This window comes from Mobula birostris, chromosome 13 (assembly GCF_030028105.1).
Source record: "Mobula birostris isolate sMobBir1 chromosome 13, sMobBir1.hap1, whole genome shotgun sequence".
In the NCBI taxonomy this organism is placed as follows: domain Eukaryota; kingdom Metazoa; phylum Chordata; class Chondrichthyes; order Myliobatiformes; family Myliobatidae; genus Mobula; species Mobula birostris.
In genome coordinates this window covers 21770163-21784883 of record NC_092382.1, presented here as the reverse complement: position 1 = coordinate 21784883, position 14721 = coordinate 21770163, and the positions used below count along the sequence as shown (strand labels likewise).

Below are 14721 nucleotides of genomic sequence, written 5' to 3'. Positions count from 1 at the left end.
ACCCGTCACACACACACACCCTGTCCCCTTCACTCTCCGTGTGTTCACCCGTCACACACACACACACACACACACACACACCCTGTCCCCTTCACTCTCCGTGTGTTCACCCGTGACACACACACACCCTGTCCCCTTCACTCTCCGTGTGTTCACCCGTCACACAGACACACCCTGTCCCCTTCACTCTCCGTGTGTTCACCCGTCACACACACACACACACACACACACCATGTCCCCTTCACTCTCCGTGTGTTCACCCGTGACACACACACACACACCCTGTCCCCTTCACTCTCCGTGTGTTCACCCGTGACACACACCCACACCCTGTCCCCTTCACTCTCCGTGTGTTCACCCGTGACCGTGACACACCCTGTCCCCTTCACTCTCCGTGTGTTTACCCGTGACCGTGACACACCCTGTCCCCTTCACTCTCCGTGTGTTCACCCGTGACCGTGACACACCCTGTCCCCTTCACTCTCCGTGTGTTCACCCGTGACCGTGACACACCCTGTCCCCTTCACTCTCCGTGTGTTCACCCGTGACACACACACACACCCTGTCCCCTTCACTCTCCGTGTGTTCACCCGTGACACACACACACACCCTGTCCCCTTCACTCTCCGTGTGTTCACCCGTCACAGACACACACCCTGTCCCCTTCACTCTCCGTGTGTTCACCCGTCACACACACACACACACACACACACACCATGTCCCCTTCACTCTCCGTGTGTTCACCCGTGACACACACACACACACCCTGTCCCCTTCACTCTCCGTGTGTTCACCCGTGACACACACCCACACCCTGTCCCCTTCACTCTCCGTTTGTTCACCCGTGACCGTGACACACCCTGTCCCCTTCACTCTCCGTGTGTTTACCCGTGACCGTGACACACCCTGTCCCCTTCACTCTCCGTGTGTTTACCCGTGACCGTGACACACCCTGTCCCCTTCACTCTCCGTGTGTTCACCCGTGACCGTGACACACCCTGTCCCCTTCACTCTCCGTGTGTTCACCCGTGACCGTGACACACCCTGTCCCCTTCACTCTCCGTGTGTTCACCCGTGACACACACACACACCCTGTCCCCTTCACTCTCCGTGTGTTCACCCGTGACACACACACACACACCCTGTCCCCTTCACTCTCCGTGTGTTCACCCGTGACACACACACACACCCTGTCCCCTTCACTCACCGTGTGTTCACCCGTGACACACACACACACCCTGTCCCCTTCACTCTCCGTGTGTTCACCCGTGACACACACACACACCCTGTCCCCTTCACTCTCCGTGTGTTCACCCGTGAGACACACACACACGCCTTTCCTTAATACGTACATGCTCAAGCTTTTAAGTCTGCTGTAAGTCATTCCTACAAACGTCAAGATCCTTTTTCCGTAGTGAATACTGAAGCAAAGTACTCATTAAGTACCTCTGCTACCTCCCCTGGTTCCATACACTTTTTCTTTCCACTGCCACACTTAATTGGTCCTATTCTCTCACTTCTTATCCTCTTGCTCTTAGCATAGTCCCAGAATGCCCTGGGGTTTTCCATAATCCTGTCCGCCAGGGCCTTCTCACGGCCCCTTCTGGCTCTCCTAATTTCTTTCTTGAGCTCCTTCCTGCTAGCCTTATAATCTTCTAGCTCTCTGTCATTACCTAGCTTTTTGAACATTTCGTAAGCTCTTCTTTTATTCTTGACTAGATTTATACTTCTTCGGCTTCGCTGCTCCAAGACGAGTCATAATAGCTTTTCCAGTCTAACCTGGGTCTGAGGTTCCCCTTACCGGTGGAAATATTCTCGGCTACATGACGGAGACGTCTACGTCCATCTTAAATTGATGAGACCAGGATTGGGAGCCACAGTCCAGCCGTGGCCAGCCCTGCTCCCACATCTTTCTGATTCGGCCTTTGGGCTTCGAAGTGTCCGATATCCCTCACCGCCCCCCCCCCCTCACTCTCTCAACAGTGTAGCATGTTCGACATGCCATAGCCTATGTTAGCCACTTACTTTTTACTTTCCTCCGCAGTTCAAACGACAAGCGGGGAGTCAGTCAAGGTTGGTTCGTTCACGTCTACAAATCAGGCTTCGGTCGTGTTCCATTCAAAAATCCCGCACTTCCTGGTCAGACATTACTTCAGTTGTAGGAGGAAGGTCACAAGGATCTTGTGATTGGATGACACACTGTAGGAGCCGCATGATCTTGTGAATGTAACTATGGATGACGGTGACGCCACGTGCAGAGCAATTTCGAGAATGAACTCAGACCAAGACTCTATATAAAAAAGACAGCCAATCCCAATCGAAAGGCCAAATAACAAACAGTACTACTGGATATGAAACTCTTACGAATAAGCCCTGAGTGCTCGGCACGAGGCCTTGAAGGACAGACTTTCCATGAATGAATTCGGCAGGCAATAATTAGCAGTCTAAGTCTGAAAGCTTCCCGATCCTTGCAAGGCGTCCAGTTGGAAGATGAGATTGCGGTCCTGTAATTTTAGTGCAGCCTCACGATGGCTGTGGAGAACGCTGAAGACAGAGAAAAGAACTTTGAATGTCAGTGGTTTTAGCATTATAGTGAGATGAAATGGGGAACAGACAAAGCACGCACAACCGTTTTTTTTTGTGTAGAGGAGACATCCTTGTGAAAACTGAAAGTACAGTAGCCTAGGTTGGCACAAATATATCGAAGTCGTGCCATTTCTTTATATCAGAATGAAACGAGGAAAGTCCAGAGCTTATGTTAACAGGCAAAAACACACTTCAACTGAACCTACTCCCTTTATATTAGAGGCAATAATAAGCAGATGCTCTGAGAGGCTGGTAAAGACTATATCTGCAGCATAATGCCACCCAGACTGGATCCCCGACAGTTCGCCTACCGACACAACCGATCGACAGATGACGTAATAGCCACAGCTCTACACACCTTCGTTACAAATCTGAGAATGTTGTTCTTGGATTACAGTTCAGCAATTAACAGCATAATTCCTCCCCCCACCTACCACGGCTTGACAGGAAGCTGAAACAGCTCGGACTTCACCGTGCCTTCTGTAGATGGATCCTAGACTTCCTTTCAGATTGCCGGCAGGTGGTGAGGACGGGCTCCTCACCTCTGCCCTTTGACCCTCAACAGAGGTGTCCCTCAGGGCAGTGTACTAAGCCCCACCCTTTACTCTTTGTATACCAATGACTGTATAGCCACCCACAACTCCAATCTGCTAATTACACTACACTGATTGGCCTAATCTCAAATAATAATGAGCAGCCTACTGAGAAGAGGCCATCACGCTGGCACAGTGGTGTCAAGAAAGCAACTTCTCCCGCAAACTCGCAAAAACAAAGGAGATGGTTTTGAACTACAGGATGAATACTGGCTCGTCCATATTGACATCAATGGATCTGGGGTTGAGAGGGTGAACAGCTTTAAGTTCCTCAGCATAAACATCACGGAGGATCTCACATGGTCTGTACATACCGGCTGTGTTTTGAAAAGGGAACGACAGCGCCTCTTTCACCTCAGACGGTTGAATAAGTATGGTATAGGCCCCAAATTCTAAGAACTTTTTTATAAGGGAACATTTGAGAGCGTCCTGACTGGTTGCATCACGGCCTGGTATGAGAACTGTACTTCCCTCAATCGCAGGACCCTGCAGAGAGTGGTGCGGACAGCCCAGCACATCTGTAGATGTGAACTTCCCACTATTCAGGACATTTGTAAAGATAGGTGGGCAAAAAGGACCTGAAGAATCATTGGAGACCCGAATCCCCACAACCACGGACTGTTCCAGGTGCTACCATCCAGGAAACGGTACCACAGCAAAAGGACCAACAGGCTCCGGGACAGCTTCTTCCACCAGGCCATCAGACTGATTAATTCATGCTGATACAATTACATTTCTATGTTATATTGACAATCCTGTTGAACATAATATTTATTATAAATTACTATAATTGCAGATTGCACATTTAGAGGAAACATAAAGATTTGAACTCCTCATGTTTATGAATGACATAAGTAATAAAGTCAATTCAATTCAATTCAATTCAAATCATCTGATATAGAGAAATGTTATCACTACATGTACGTCGCTAATAATGGTTTAAGGTTCTGTATGAAACACCTATTCCTCCTCCACTTCAAGGAGAGTATGATCCCCGAATTTCTGTAATGTTCCATGTTCAGCAGCTTCCTGGTGAAAACCCTTTGCATCAACTGCACTGCAATCTCATCCTTTACTGACGGGAAGCAGAAACATTGAGATGTTCTAATCAGACCAATATTATATATTTTTAGATTATGACCCTTCTAGTCAGAAAAGGCAGGTATTCGGAATGTATTGAACTGTATTGATGTTTGAACTTCCATTTCTTTGTCTGTCTCTACGTCAGCACTCTCGACAACGCCGTCACTCTTTGTGAATATTCCAGCCCTACTCACCCATGGAAAGTAATCACCCCGCGCCTCAATATTGACCCTTATCTGCTCTTCGCTGACCATCTGACAAATTGATGAATTCCGTCCCGTACCCAATGATCCACTGCCTTTTCCTGCAACGAGTATGTAGACACAGCGAACGATCTTCTTTTGTGCTATTCAGTTCAGATAACTCAAAACATAGTTGCTTCGAGGTAGCATGTCACGAAAAAAAAAAACAGAAAATACAATGTCGTGTTACCTTTGCAGAAAAAGAGCAATTCAGAATATCAAATAGGTACATATGACTATCTACGGTGCTGGAAAGTTTGTGAACCCTGTCCAATTTGATCTCTTTCTACATAAATATGACCGAAAATTTGATCCGATCTTCACATAGGTCCTAAAACTCGATAAAGAGAACTCAATTAAATAAATAACATAAAATATTATACTTGTTCATTTGTTTAGGGAAAATATTATCTAACATTACATATATTTGTTGGAAAAAAAAAGTATGTGAACCTTTGATTTCAATACAGGTGTGACCACCTTGTACAGCAATACCTTTAAACAAACGTTTCCGGTAGCAATTGATCAGTCCTGCACATTGACCTGGAGGAATTTTAGGTCATTCCTCCCGACAAAGCCGCTTCAACTCTGGGGCGTTGCTAGGCCTCCTTGCATGACTACTTACTTCACGTCCATCCACAACATTTCTACGGATTAAGTTCAGGACTTTGACTCGGCCATTACAGGACAAGAACTTTCTACTTTTTAAACCATGCTGTTGTTGAATTACTCGTATCTTTCGGATCAATGCTTGTTACATTGTTCAACTTCTATTAAGCCTCAGATGATGGATTGCGACACTAGAGTCCCTCTGAAAAATGTCTTGATACAATTTTGAATTCGTTTTTCCCTCAGCGGGTGGAGGCTTTCCAGGCCCTGCGGCACCAAACCCGGGACGGTGTATTGGCGTTGGTGCGCAGGGACCTTTTCCCTCCAGACATGTAATGAGTATTTACATAGAAATCTACAGCAGATTCCAGGCCCTTAGGCCCACAGTATTGTGCCGACCATGTAACCTACTTTAGAACCAGCTTAGAATTACCCAACTGCATAGCACTTTTTCTAAGCAACTTGTACCTATCTAACAGTCCCTTAAAAGGCCCCATTGTATCCGCCTCCACCACCGTCGCAGGCAGTGCATTCCGCGCACTCATCGCTCTCTGTGTGATAACCCTATCCTATGTCCAGGCACCCTGAAGCTATGCCACTTCGTGTTAGCCATTTCAGCCCGAGGAAAACCCTCTGACTATCCACACGATCAATGCCTCTCATCATCTTATACACCTCTGTCAGGTCACCTCTCATCCTCCGTCACCAAAATGTTCACCTCTTTTTTTTCTCATCTATCCACCGAAGATTGTCCCGGAGGCATTGTAGAACATCGAGGTCGCCTTTTGCAAACTTGAGACGTGCAGCAATGTTATTAGTTTTTTTGTTTGGAGAGCAGTGGTTTCCCCCGTGGTGCTTTCAATAAGCATCATTCATATTCAGCGTTTTTCTTGTAGTAGTCACATGGACAGAGTCGCAAGTTGTAGGTTTCTGCAGATCTTTTGCTGTTACCCTTGTGTTTTTTCTCACCTCCTTCAGCACTGCACGCTGTTCGCTTGGCGTGACCTTTGCAGAATGCACACCCGCAGGTACAGTAGCAACAGCACCGACTTTCCTCTGCTTGTTGACAGTTTCTCTATTTGTGGACTTCTGAACACTCAGGTAATTAGAAATACTTCTGTAGCCATTTCCAGCGTCATGTATCTCTACAATTCTTCTTCTAAGGTTTTCTGAAATTCGTTTCGATCGAAGCATGATGTCGATAAACAGATCCTCTTTGAGAAGAGCGGGCTCTATCAGTAACCTGATTTTGTGTTTCGTTTTTAATAGGGCAGGCAATTTCCACAACCGACACCTCCAGTCCTATCTCATTGATTGGAACACTTGATTTCAAATAGCTTTTGTAGGACGCGTTCACCCAGAGGTTCACATACCTTTCCAGCAAATACATGTAAAATTGGATCATTAGTCACGGTAAATAAATTAACAAGTACAATGTTTTTGTGTTATTTATTTAATTGTGTTCGCTTAGTCTAGTTTTAGAACGTACATGAAAGTCTGTACACATTTTAGGTCATATTTGTGCTGCAATAGAGAAAATTCTACAGGTTTCACACACTTGCTATCACCGCTGTACCTCGCGGTCAACAACGCTACCGATTCAGTACAGCCGCAAAACAATTGTCACTGTTGGTACAACTGTAATCAATGTAGATTCTCTGTCGGTTTAAGCATTTGCATCATTTCGGGAGCCATGTGGATGGGCATTGAATTACTATGCGTTATAAGGATGTGAAATTTGATGGGAGCTGATTTACCATATAGGGGTACAGGCGGCTCTGGACAGAGGTGGTACCTTTGATATCTGGCATGCTGCTCCCTACCAGACAGGGTGGACGGGTATCACTGGTCCTCATCCATCTCCTAAATCTCTCACGTGTTGGCTCCAAGCGCCATACCCCGGTAAACCGCTTCAGCTGGCGGGCTAAACCACGTGAGGGGTGGTGTTAACAGGCACCACTGGGCTTCCATGATAAAGTTCCCGGCCGGGACAGAGAGGTTCACAGATGAACTATAACGGCCAAGTGCTCACGACCAAGGCGAGCCACCTAGCTGGGGGAAATCGGCTGTGGTCAAACCTGGAGAGGGATGGGCTCCGCCAGGTTTCGGATGCGCAAGACACGCCGCATGATGAGCACACCGAAAAGCTGGTGCAAAGCTTGTCATGACGGCGCCCCGACGACTCCACCAGGAGTTAAGGGCGCAAGAAGAAGAGGAAGATTTACCATGTCAGGGGTTGTATTAATTTGATGCACGTACAATATGATTGAGGAGCTCAGCATATCAGGTAGCATCTATGGAAATCAGCAAACAAACAGTCGACCTTTCGGGCCGAGACGTTCCTCAGAGCTGGAGAGGAATGGGTTAACTACACCCACAACAGCAATTATGAAACCGAGAGTTTAGCCTGAGAGTGTTTCACAACCATATTTACTGTCTTCTCGGATCGAATTATTTCATCAGTTAGATTTTGCAATTTTGTTTCAAGCTATCCGTACCTCATCACAATTGGGATTTTACTTGAATTACATCATGTTTATTTTTACCCAGCTGTTGGAAGACACGTCTCCCTATGTGTAGTATTGAATATTCAGTGTGCCGGAGCGAGTATAAATGAATGAGCGTGGAGATTCATCAGCTCAGAGTTTCTTCAGCGAGATCGCGGGCAGCTGGGAGACGGACTGAATCTCACACAGCATGCTTGACACATTCTACCGCGTGAGAAAGATATGGCTCATGATCATTGCCGTTATTGGTGTTCCTGGTAAGAACTTAGGAGAACTATCTTTTGCTGTTCTGTGTATACAGTGTTTGGACTCGTTCAGTTACTGACAGCGTTGTGATGCCGCTTCCCTTGGACAACACTGGTGTCGTGCAGAGGGGAGACTTGCAGCATGGGCAGCTGCTGGCCTTCCATACAACCTTGCCCATGTCTGCAACCTGGAGAGTGAAGATTTTCCAGGCGCAGATCCATGGTCTCGCAAGACTAACGGATGCCTTGTGGTGCCACTGTTAATGTAATCCTTTATAATCGCACGGTAGCTTTATGGGCTACTTGGTATTATTCCATATTAATAGTGTAACTTGCTTTAAATTCAAATCTAAAGGCATTACGCTGTGCTTTAAGAAATTGCTGCAAATGTGAAAGAAACGCGGGAAGCGGATCGCCGGTGAGATTCAGGGGAGAGAGGTAGAGATCACGTGACTTAGATTCCAAACCATCCGGAGTTTCCAACTTTAAGTCAGGGTCTGTGCGCGCTTTAGCGCACCAGGGTTTGTTTCCATGTCCTGTTCCGTGAAGTGATGCGGGAGTTTTGAGCCAATACAGCGGTTTCCGTTAGAGGTCAGACAGGGTAAGGTAAAGGCCATAGTCGGCTCTGGAACAATAAGCATCGAATCATTTAGAGAAACACTGCAGTGATTTGGAGCGACATCTAAAACAGGCAGATGTTTCGATGTAACTGCGCTTTAGGAATTGGTTGTTTTAAGCACTAACGAGCAAAATATCTGAAACGTTCATCCGGTCAGAGAAGATTGGAACTTTCTGATCGGACACATTGTCACCGATCAGAAAGGAATGGGTATAGGAGCCCCGATAAATATTACTTGCAGAATTTAAAAGAACCATGCCAGCCGAGGCTCCTGTGTGCAAACTGAAACCGAGGGGGAAGCGAGGGCAGTCGAAATAGAAAACTAAATTTACATTGAAATTTGTCAATGGAAAGAAGTGGAGGGACCGAGCTTCTCGGTACGCGGAGAGTGGCAGAGTTTAGCTGACGAGAACGTGGCGATCACCATTGCTGAGAAAGCGGACGAGGTATCCAGGCTTTACAAATCAGTCGATGATGGGAGAATGATATTGATTTCTACAAAGCGGCCTCCGTGATCAGTTGGCAATGCCTACTTCCAAAACAGTGTTCCTATTCCAGTACCGAGCACCGTACCGTTTTACAACTTTTAAAACTCCAGAAATGAGTTGTTCGCAATGTTTTATTGTTGTCAATTTTCAGCTAATCCAGCCCATGGAGGGGCAAGACAGCAATTCACTCATTCTTTTTTGCCGTTCCCCCAGTGAATTTAGTGGCGACTGTGATCCTGTCCCGGGGAAAGTGCGGCCTCTCCACCTGCACCACTCGCTACCTGGTGGCCATGGCAACGGCCGATCTACTAACCATTATCTTTCAGGTCGTATTGTGGCGGGTCAGTTATTATTACTTCCCCGGGACTTTCCTGGACATCACCCCAGTATGCAGTGTGATCTACGCCGTAGGTTTGGCTGCCACAGACTGTTCTGTCTGGTTCACCGTCACTTTCACGTTTGATCGGTTTGTCGCCATCTGTTGCCAGAAGCTGAAAGCAAAGTATTGCACCGGGAAAACTGCGGCTGTGGTTCTGATAACAATCGGCGTTCTGCTCTGTTTTAAAAATATGCCCATCTTCTTTATATTTCGTCCTGTTAACGTGATTAACAACATACCCTGGGACTGCATTCGAAAGCCCGCTTACTTTGAGGATCCCGGGTGGGTGGGATATAGAATGTTTTCTACCGTTTTAATGCCATTACTCCCGTTCGTGTTAATAGTACTGTTCAACGCTCTGACAGTCAGACACATCCTAGTGACAAGTCGCGTCCGTAAGGGCCTGAGGGGTCAGAACAAGGGAGATAACCGCAGTGACCCGGAGATGGAGAGCAGGAGGAGGTCTGTGATCTTACTTCTCACCATCTCCGGCAGCTTCATCATCCTGTGGTCGGTGAGTGTTGCCGAATTCCTTTATTACACCATCGCCGGATTGGATCAGAATAATTACAACGTTACGGAATACATAGTTGAACACACCGGTTACATGCTGATGTTATTAAGTTGTTGTACAAACACTTTTATTTATGGGGTAACGCAGACAAAGTTCAGAGAGCAGTTCATCAGCGCAGCGAAATATCCTCTCACGTCAATTATTCAAATGATTAACAAACGCAATTTCTAATGCCTCTCAGTGGCGGTCGCTGTTTTCTTTCTGTCTTGACGTTATAGAGCAGGCGGTCACCGAAGATCGTGGCACATGCGAGAATAAAATTGGTTTAGATCCCGAGAGAGACGCAGCTCGGAAACATCCGCTCCCGCACCCACAGCCCACCACGTAACCCTTCCATCAATTATTAAACTAAACCTGCTTTTTATTGTTTTATTGTCTTTCGCTATATTCCGGCTGCTGTCACCGCCACGCCACTTTCGATAACGAATCCCACCCTCCGGTGTAAATACTCACCGGTCGAGTGGCCTAAAAGCCGTTGCACTCGGTGACGGAGAGGAAACGGAGCAACTGGAAACTAGCGGAAATACTGCCGTCACTAGGAGAACGGGCGGAATCCACACTGAGCGCTCCGGAAATCAGATGGAGCCTGGCCCGTACGCAGACTGAACAATCAGCGCCAGAAAGAGACTTAGCTGATTGCCTCCAACATCGGCCCGTTCTTTGAAACGCTATGAGCAGGCAACACTGGCGTGTACAGAGATCCTCACTTCAGCTGTGAGTGTCCCTGCCCAGTCAGTTGGTATCAACTTTGTGATGTGTCCCCCTGCACAGGCAGTGTCTCTCCAGCGTCCAAATATCACCTGCAGAAAGTCTGTAGCTGATGGTGGCTTGCATGATGTTGTGAGGAAGGAAGTCTTCCTTCCTCATTTACCTTGGTGTCTTTTAGCAGGTAACAAGACCGTTAATGAAGGCAAAGCGATCGAAGCTGTCGATAGACAGTTTATTGAGGCTTCGGTCGAAGGCCCGATGGTTAATACTGACGGTCGAATGAAACGGCATTAACCCACAGGATGCAGAAGCTGTCGATATGCAGTTTATTAAAACTTTGGGCAAAGGCCCGATGGTCAATACAGACGGTCGAACGACTCGGAATCAGAACATTAAACCACAGGATACAGAAGCACAATCGGCTCATTCGCTCCATCGAGCTCTTCTGCTGTTCTTTCTCAGGTAATCTCTTTCTCAACCCCAGTTTATTCACCAAGAAACTGTGAACCCCCTCACCAATTAACAATCAAACTGTTTTCTTTAACTTCACCCTCGTACCGGTCCTCCACGCCATCGGTGGCATCAAATGCGACTCCTCTGCCGGCATTGCATTCGCTTCTTTACTAAGCAATTGCCCTGCACGTTAGCCTTCAGTAAATCCAGAGCTGGGACTCGTCACTTCATATGAATCTCTTTTTTTCTGAATTACCTCCGCAATTAGAAACTTCTCTGCGCATTAATCTTTCTTTCCTAAGTGCTACCCCACACCTTCATACACTGTATTCCACCTGTCACTGCATTGCCCACCCGGTCAAACTGACCCCCCGCCGGCGACACCACTTGTCTCTTCAGGTAAATCCTGCCCATCTGAATCCCATCCATTGTCTGACCCTGCACTGTTGTGAAGCTCATCTACAGTAGTTCCCGGCTTATCTGTGTCTTACATTGCGACACAACATTGTCCATCCGCCATCCTTCCCATTCATCACTGTTTGATAACGAGGACACAAAGATCGCTTCCAAGGGCACAGCAGTCTCTGCTTTGTTCCCCCAGAGGATCGAGGAGGCGAGGATATCAGGATAGACAATATACAATAGACCATAGGCGCAGCAGTAGGCCATTCGGCCCTTCGAGCCAGCACCGCCATTCACTGTGACCATGGCTTATCATGCGCAATCTTTACCCCGTTCCTGCCTTCTCCCCATATCCCTTGACTCCACTATCTTTAAGAGCTCTATCTAACTCTTTCCTGAAAGCATCCAGAGAATTGGCCTCCACTGCCTTCTGAGGCAGAGCATTCCACAGATCCACAGCTCTCTGGGTGAAAAAGTTTTCCTCAACACCGTTCTAAATGGCCTATCCCCTATTCTCAAATTGTGGCCTCTGGTTCTGGACTTCCCCTCAATCGGGAACATGTTTCCTGCCTCTAGCGTGTCCAATCCCTTAACAATCTTATATGTTTCAATCAGATCCCTTCTCATCCTACTAAATTCCAGCGTACACAAGCCCAATCGCTCCAATCTTTCAACATATGACAGTCCCGCCATCCCAGGAATTAACCTCGTGAACCTATGCTGCACTCTCTCAATAGTAAGAATGTCCTTCCTCAAATTTGGAGACCATATTCATGAAGACCTCCAGAACTTCAACTCTTCCAGTGTTGATCTGCTCTCACAGACAATGAACCCTGCAGTGAACTCACAATGTCCGTCTCACGTGTAATTGTAGATGAGATGCGTTCATTTAACAGTTCCAGCATTTCCTGCGTCTCTACAGATAGATCACCATTTATGCGGACGGTCTCTATTCCCTGCAGCCACACTTTTAAAATCAATCGTTTCGGTTTCTCTATTATCTTTTCAGTAAGGAGTATTTCTTGGCCAACCCTTGTCCTACTCAGGTACTGTCATGATCCCTATACTGAACAAGGAACTGATTGATCCCGGCTGCGTATATCCGGCAGATGCCTCATCTCCGTATTGTTCCTGATATTACTCTTAATGGTCATTGTAAAAAGAGTTTGCCTGCTTATTCCAGCGCAGCCCTTTACTCTAACCTGATCATTCTGACACCCATGTCTTCTCGAAAGCTTCACGCTTGTGCGGTGTCATTTACTAATGTAACATTTGCAACTTCCTGCCTTATGCCACCAGAATTAGTGTTCGACCATTTAGGTGTTTGACTTCAACGTCTGTTCTATCTTTTCTCTCTAACAACCTGTAATCGTTTAGAGTGATAGTCATTGGTCACAAATGAGTCCCCACGGACACATAAGCCACGTGGACAGTCTCATTCCCTCACAAGTAATCGAGGGTCACCGGCTGATTTTCATAATCATCTATATTGTAATTCACAAAGCATTCCTGGGGGCTCATAACACATTGTTACCAATCCAGACCGCTGGCACTTGAGCTGTCTCGGGCAGTATTTAAGAAGATCAACTCACGAAGTATTACACCCTATTATTATTCATATACCTATCTCTGAATTCTTCCAAATTTTCACCTCTACATCGTGCTAACGATTGAGGGTCCTGTTGTGTTGTCATTGTGATCATCCCTTTCGTATTTCTGAGCTGTTCCCCAATTACGTCACCGGGTCCCATCCTTTGTGACGTACGTACTTCTTATGAACTTCCGTCAATGACGCAACTGCCGTCCATTTCACCTCCATCAGAGCAATGGTACAGCGGAAAGCCGAGCTGCCAGTCTCACCATCCACCAGCCACGCTTGTACAGTCATTTTTACATAATTGCTAGTTTTTCATTCCCCTGCTCCGAGTTCCTGTGCCTCTCCGCCATTACTTCCTGTTTTAATGTAATTGCGCTCTGACGCTTTGTATAGTTCTACTCTGCGGTGCTCGCTTATCTGTTTCGTATTCCCTCATCCGGAAGTCTCAGCAAAATCACGAGCTGGAAAAGTCGCAAATTTAAGGGGTTTCGCTGATCAAAGTGACGCAGCGATGAAATAAAAGACGCAGTAGTAAAGTGAATTTGTTACAAATCGGACAGGAAGATAATATTTTCTGAAGCTCCACGCCTTCCTCTACTGTAGTCTATCTACGGCCTCCTCTACTTTTGTCTATCCACGGCCTCCTCTGCTGTAAAGATGAAGCCACACTCAGGTTGGAGGAACAACACCTTATATTCCGTCTGGGTAGCCTCCAACCTGATGGCATGAACATCGATTTCTCTAACATCCGCTAAGGACCCACCTCCCCCTCGTACCCCATCCATTATTTATTTTTATACACACATTCTTTCTCTCACTCTCTTTTTTCTCCCTCTGTCCCTCTGACTATACCCCTTGCCCATCCTCTGGGTTTTCCCCCACACCCTGTCTTTCTCCCCGGACCTCCTGTCCCATGATCCTCTCATATCCCCTTTGCCAATCATCCGTCCAGGTCTTGGCTCCATCCCTCTCCCTCCTGTCTTCTCCTATCATTTTGGATCTCCCCCTCCCCCTCCCACTTTCAAATCTCTTACTCACTCTTCCTTCAGTTAGTCCTGACTAAGGGTCTCGGCCTGAAACGTTGACTGTACCTCTTCCTAGAGATGCTGCCTGGCCTGTTGCGTTCACCAGCAACTTTGATATGTGTTGCTTGAATTTCCAGCATCTGCAGAATTCCTGTTGTTTGCAAATCCTGCCTCTGTCTTGTAACGCAGTCCACCAAAACGCAAGTGCTCATTAAATAGCAGATGATTCAATGAATGTGGGGCGGTAAAAAATGAGACTATTAGAGTAAAATTAGATAAAATCATTACCACGGATATACTGGTAACGTTGATACACTGGTAACTTTATAAAGACACGGGAGCCTGTGTGTTTGCTTCTCCTGAACTGCTGGTGACTTGAAAGGGAGCAGAATTTCCAGTGGCGTCGGAGGAGGGCACGGTAGTTGTAGTCCTCCACTCCAGTCACAGGGAACCCTGGTGTCTTTGTGTTTTTGGCCTTCTTGCTGTGATAAGTTTTCACACTTGCCGCAAAGATTGGAAAAATAGCTGGCTTTGATTATTTCATAAATCGGGAATCAGTTAAAAGAAAAAAAAATGCACAGATTGAATGGAAATATGTGATTGCGATTGTG

At 46.7% G+C, this 14721-nt stretch overlaps 2 protein-coding genes across 2 annotated transcripts in view; both read left to right on the top strand.

Moving 5' to 3' along the window:
* LOC140208536 (uncharacterized) overlaps positions 1-14721 on the top strand; it is a 541825-nt gene that overhangs the window by 427864 nt on the left and 99240 nt on the right. The window lies entirely within an intron of this gene.
* On the top strand, positions 7811-10096 carry LOC140207839 (probable G-protein coupled receptor 139). The gene is made up of 2 exons (XM_072276394.1): positions 7811-7877; positions 9186-10096. The coding sequence occupies exons 1-2, from the start codon at positions 7811-7813 to the stop codon at positions 10094-10096; spliced, it is 978 nt and encodes a 325-aa protein (XP_072132495.1).

Excerpts from the sequence above, each read along its gene's own strand:
- LOC140207839 (XM_072276394.1), top strand. The coding sequence starts at position 7,811 with ATGCTTGACACATTCTACCGCGTGAGAAAGATATGGCTCATGATCATT. Across the intron at positions 7,878-9,185 it reads TGCCGTTATTGGTGTTCCTG|TGAATTTAGTGGCGACTGTG; the intron begins GTAAGAACTTAG and ends CCGTTCCCCCAG.